Source organism: Scyliorhinus canicula, chromosome 15, assembly GCF_902713615.1.
Source record: "Scyliorhinus canicula chromosome 15, sScyCan1.1, whole genome shotgun sequence".
In the NCBI taxonomy this organism is placed as follows: Eukaryota; Metazoa; Chordata; class Chondrichthyes; order Carcharhiniformes; family Scyliorhinidae; genus Scyliorhinus; species Scyliorhinus canicula.
In genome coordinates, this window is record NC_052160.1 from 24,008,980 (window position 1) to 24,014,979 (window position 6,000).

Below are 6,000 nucleotides of genomic sequence, written 5' to 3' on the forward strand. Positions count from 1 at the left end.
GTGGTGCCCAGAACTGTACACAAAAGTGGCCTAGCAAGCCACTTAGTTCCAGGCCAATTAGGGATGGGCAACAAATTCCAGCGATGCCCGTATCCCATCTTCTAGGGGTTACTATTTTAAAATGAAGGGATTGCCCGAGAGAAATTTTTCTGAGCATCGTGAGTCTTTGGAACTGTATTCCTTTATGGGTAGTGGATGCAGAGTCTTTGAATATTTTCAAGGCAGAGTTTGATAAGTTCTTGGTGAAAGATTAAGGGGGTTAGGCAGGAATGTGGAGTTGAGATTACAATCAGATCAGTTATGATCTCATTGAATGGCAGAGAAGACTCGAGGGGCCGAATGGCAAACTTCTAATTCATTTGTATATTCGCATTAAAAAATTAAAAATATACCCTCCCTAAACCCCCCTCTCCTCATTTAAGACACTGCTTCCTTTCTGACCAAGCATTTGGTCACCTAGATATCATAGAATTTACAGTGCAGAAGGAGGCCATTCGGCCCATCAAGTCTGCACCGGCTCTTGGAAAGAGCACCCTACCCAAGGTCAACACCTCCACCTTATCCCCATAACACAGTAACCTCACCCAGCACTAAGGGCAATTTTGGACACTAAGGGCAATTTATCATGACCAATCCACCTAACCTGCACATCTTTGGACTGTGGGAGGAAACCGGAGCACCCGGAGGAAACCCACGCACACACGGGGAGGATGTGCAGACTCCGCACAGACAGTGACCCAAGCCGGAATCGAACCTGGGACCCTGGAGCTGTAAAGCAATTGTGCTATCCACAAGGCTACCATGCTGCCCTAGTCTGATGTCGCCTGTAGCTTGGAATCTATTTGTTATTGTTAATCACTCCTATGAAAACTTGGGATATTTTACTATAGAGATACAATATAAATGCAAGTTGGCATTATTATATTACTGAAAAGAGATAGCACTGCTGACTGAGTGTTGATTCAGGTTAGCCTAACCAACAAAATATGTACTGTTGTCCCTGACACAGGTTTGGATAATTGCCGATAAAGTTCAGGGGAGTCACAACTTGAGCTGTGGGACAGTGTGCCATCGAATGGGTGTCCAGCCACGAGAGCCCATTGGTAGCAGTTGGGACTATGGCATCGGAGTAAGTTCACAAATTATAATTGTACGGGCGTAGTAATGCTTATAAATAATCATGATAAATAATCGGGAGTTTCCTTTTAATGTGATGTTTAATTAAATGCACAAGTTTCTGTTATCAAGCCCAAAGCCTCAAGAGTTTCAGGGTGTTGATTTTCATTTGTTTTGTCCCCCCAGTAGTTTAGGAAGCTGAGATCTATAAAATACGTTTTTCTTATAAACTGAATATGAGGATTAGTAAATAGTTTATTTGCCCATTTTTCACCATAAATTTTTCATCTACTTTTCAATGTTAGATTAGTTTAAAAAATCTCCTGCCCAATTTGGCAATCCACCACCAAACCCTGAAATGTATGCTTGATTTCTGAACTGAAGTCAGGGCCAGTGATTCAGTAAATCACACCCATAAGACCATTGCATGTGCATATACAATGCGGCGCATTTCTTCCCCCCCCCCCCCCCCCCCCCGATATTTAGACAAAACAAAAAGATAGTTTGCGGTTCCATTTTTAGAAAAGGAACCAAATTAAATTTGACCTACAGAGCGTAAATTGCAGGTGCTACAGACAAACAAATCGAGTCAACTTACAATGCCAGGTGTGTAAATTGAGCCGCATTTTAAGATGTATGGATTTTGTTCCCATTACTGTAAATTAATATGCAGCTTCATGTGACTTTACCCCTTGCAATATTCATGCTGCAAAATGTGCTTGAAAATATGCTTTCAGAACCGCAATGGAGCCTCTTAGATGTGCGTTCCTTACTCCCATTCTTTGATATGTTGGATTTAAGTATTTTTCCCCAATTAATCTTCTCCTTAATTGGTTTACCAGATTTATCTGATTTTTATTTGGGAAGGCCTAGGCCTTTCCTGATTTTCCCACTCATGTTTATGACACCAAAACTCAAAAACAAAATGTTTATGAGGGAGCGGAATCGATTGTAACTTTCAAAGGTCAATTGGATAAATTCTTGAAAAGAGGGAATTTCCTGAGCTTACGGGGAAAAGGTGGGAGGTTGGATAGTGAGAATATTTGGATAGCTCTTTTGAAGAGTCAGCACAGACTCGAAGAGTCAAATGGCCTCCTTTGCTGTAAAAATGTGCAGAAAATATTCTCAAAACCCAGGCTTTTAAATACCCAACAAAAAAAGACAAATTTTTAAACAAAAATTCCAATTAAGGGGCAATTTAGCATGGCCAACCCACCTACCTTGCACATCTTTGTGTTGTGGGGTGAGACACGAGGAGAATGTTCAAACTCCACACGGACAGTGACCCGGTGCCGGAATCAAACCGGGGTCCTCGCCGCCTTGAGACAGCAGTGTTAACCACTGCGCCACCGTGCCGAAAGAAAAAAGCAACTTTAATGATCCTTAGCTGCCATATAATTTAAGTTTGAATTGCCCACTTTGCGGTCTCTTCCATGAAGATAACTTGTTCTGAAATTCTTTTGTTTTGAAAGGGTGGCTGGGACCACATCACAATCAGAGCAAACTCAGTGGAATCTTCACACCATCCTATTCTTATAGCACCTGATAACACACCAGTGAAACTGCCTAACCAGGATGGAACTGTCGGTGATAATTCCAGAAGCGGTTTAATGGTCAACGAACAACAGCAACTTAATGGAAGTGCTGTTAACTGCTGACAGTTTACACCATAACTGTTGTATTTTCTGTTTGGTGTTGTTACAAATTTGGATAACTACTGATCTTCTTTCCCAGGCCAATCTCCGACTCGTCCCTTTCTTAAGTAAGTAGAATGCTCTTGTAAAGTTTCTCTACTGTATTAACAGTGTTTAGCTGTTGCCCAGTTGTACTGCACTTTTGGCAAAAAAAACTCTCACTTTGTTTGAAATCCAATACCAAAAAATGTGGCACAGGTACCTCAAGTATATGACACTGAAATGTCCAAAACCAACACAACACTTGGATTCCATTCCACTGCTGGTTGATCAGACTACATTACGTCTGTAATCCAGTCTCTCCAGGTTTGAAAGGCCAATAAAGAATCAGTGCAGTTTGTTTTCAGGACATGTTGCCCCTTAATGGACTTTGCAGTGGTACTGTTCCTGTCGCAGTACTGACACATTGTGTCAGTGGGATAACTCACACATGTGCCCAAATCTTTCAAATCCATTAAATAACTGAGCTTAACTTGATCCTGAACCTCTCAAACCCACCAATGTATGTTGAAAGATGGAACCGGTCTTCCTGGAGAAAGGTGTGTATGTGTTGAACTTACTTGAATTTACTGAGGTTGGCAATTGGCAGCTCTTTAAAGCAGATTGAATACATGGCTAGTTGCCATGATGCTTCGTCATAGTGCTTCTTATGCTGCAATGGCATATCAGCTTTGAATGTTGCTACTTGTTTGACCTGGCAGTGGATTAGCTAAACTCATTGAATTGCCTTCACAACTGATTGGTTGAGATAAGGAGGGGTGAGAGAGATGCATGGGCCAGCTGAACTGAATTAGTTATTTCTCTGCTGTTCATTCTATGTAACATCAATCGTCCACCCAAAAGTTCTGCTGTTAGTAAATTAACTTGGCTATTATTACCAGGGGTGGGCCAAATGCAAACAAAATCCAAATATGGACTTCTGAATCTAGACACGTCCAATTTGCAGAAGCCTGTCTCAAATGCTCTCCCATACATCCAGTGCCATTTACAAAGTGAATCCAGAACAGTTTATTTTACAAATAATGGCACTCTAATAGCCTGTTATTGGTATGCTAAAATTATATACTATATTCCAAACTTCCCCTTTGTTTTATACCAATGATTTGAATAATGCCTCTTGCAATGAAGCAATTTGGACTGTGTCAACTATTCACTGCCATTTTATCTTGTCTTGATTCCTGTTTTGGCAAATGGAGTGTTTACTAAAACAAAAAAGGGATCCAAGGATTTTCTTTGTTAATTTTAGAGTACCGAATTAATTTTTTCCAATTGAGGGGCAATTTAGCATGTCCAGTCCACCTACCCTGCACATCTTTGGGTTGTGGGGGCGAAACCCACGTAAACATGGGGAGAATGTCCACACGGACAGTGACCCAGAGCCAGGATCGAACCTGGGACCTCGGCGTCGTGTGGCAGCAATGGTTCCAAGGATTGTTAGACTATATCTGAACATTAACTGAGAATTAGTCCCATCTTTAAATATTTGGTTGAACTGAACATGATTGGCGATAAAAATGAGGCACCCGGGCTGTTGTTGATTTACAAAGGAAGGTTCCCACGAAAAATGCACTTCTGTTATGGCGAGAGATTGGATAAATATTTATTCAAGTATTTATTTGTTCTTTGTCAGCTTAATGTTTACAAAGATTAAACAGAAACGATTCACCTAACTGGTCTAAACCAGTGATTACACGTCACAAGAATCTCCTTCCCCCCCACTTCCTCTCACCCTATCAATATACCCTTCTCTTCCTTTTTCACAGACGTATTTATCTATCTTCCCCATTAATGCATCTGGTATTTGTCTCCATATGGTGGCGAGTTCCACACTCTCATCGCTCTCTAGGTAATTCCCTACTGAATTTGATGGTCATTATCTTACTTTATGGTCCCCAGTTTTGATCTCAGCTGCTGTATTGGCAATTGGTTATTATAGAAAAACCGAATCAACAGTGGTGAGGCCATTTTTCGATTTACTCTGCCAATTACTCTTGAAGATATGAATTACTGGTTAGATGGTTTCACTGGCCCAATGTCTTAAACCTTGTTTAAATCTTTCCATTTACAACTTTCACCCCCTCCGTCATCCATTTTCGACTCCCTCCCCCTTTGCTTTCCAGTGACTTCTGACCAACCCAACCAACTGCACTTGTTAAAATCAACCCCGTACACTCCCGGTTTACCCAGACCCCTTATCCAGACAGAGAAATTGGAGAGCTCATGGGGAAAAGAGAGATTCCAGCATGACCCAGGAGAAGGCAGCAAAGTAGCAGGGAGGGGGATGTTAGCTGTGATATTGCTGCTAAATCACAAGTTCGTTCACACAGGGTGTTTTATTAATAGTTGGAGGATGTTTTAAAATAATTCATCTGGTGGTATTGAGGTCCCTCAGCACAGCATGTTAAAGAGGATGAGAGCAGTGTGGAAGGAACAGCCTGTCCTCTTGAACTACTGATCCATAAACTCTATATTACAGCAGTCAAACACTGGAGAATAGCATGCAAAACCTTTTGGAAGCCTTGAATTTTCCTTTGAACTTTTCAGCCCAAAAAGAAATTAAATCTCATTAAAAGGTACTAAAAACAGGAGAGGCAAAGGGAACAGTTGCACAGTTGTTGTTGTGGAATCTTGCTGTGCACAAATTGACTCCCACATTTCCCACATTACAATAGTGACTGCAGTTCAAAAATGTTTTTATATTGGTTGTAAAGCACTTTAGGATGTCTGAGGTCACGAAAGGTGGTATATAAATGCAAGTCTTCTTTCTTTCATTCTGTTTGGACTTTTTGTACTCTGGGTTATTCAATACAAGAGACCACAGCAAAAATAGACAGTAAGGTACATCAAACCGACTCTATCATTCAGTACCATCGTGGCTGATTTTAGGCATCAACTCCACCTTCCTACCCACTCCCTGTATCCCTTGATTCTCTGACTGACCAAATACACATCCATCCCAGCTTTAAATTTAGCCACCAGTCGACCCCCTTATGGACTGACCTGATTAACACTACACTCCTGTATGCTTCACCTGATGCTGGTGTCTATGTATTTAAATTGTATATCTGTGTTGCCCAATTATGTATTTTTATTTTTATTTTATTGTACTCGATGATCTGTTTGAGCTGCACCCAGAAAAATACTTTTCACTGTACCTCGGTACACGTGACAATAAACAAATCCAATCCAA

General features: G+C 41.0%; 1 protein-coding gene across 2 annotated transcripts in view; it reads left to right on the forward strand.

The window, feature by feature from the left end:
- tecpr1a (tectonin beta-propeller repeat containing 1a) overlaps positions 1-5,576 on the forward strand; it is an 85,701-nt gene extending 80,125 nt beyond the window's left edge. For both annotated transcript variants that reach the window (XM_038820667.1, XM_038820666.1), the window contains 2 exons: positions 1,010-1,129; positions 2,589-5,576. In XM_038820667.1, coding sequence (XP_038676595.1) covers positions 1,010-1,129; positions 2,589-2,774 — 306 coding nt within the window. In that variant the 3' untranslated portion in view covers positions 2,775-5,576. The remainder of the gene's footprint in view (positions 1-1,009; positions 1,130-2,588) is intronic.
- The last annotated feature ends 424 nt before the right edge of the window (positions 5,577-6,000 follow it).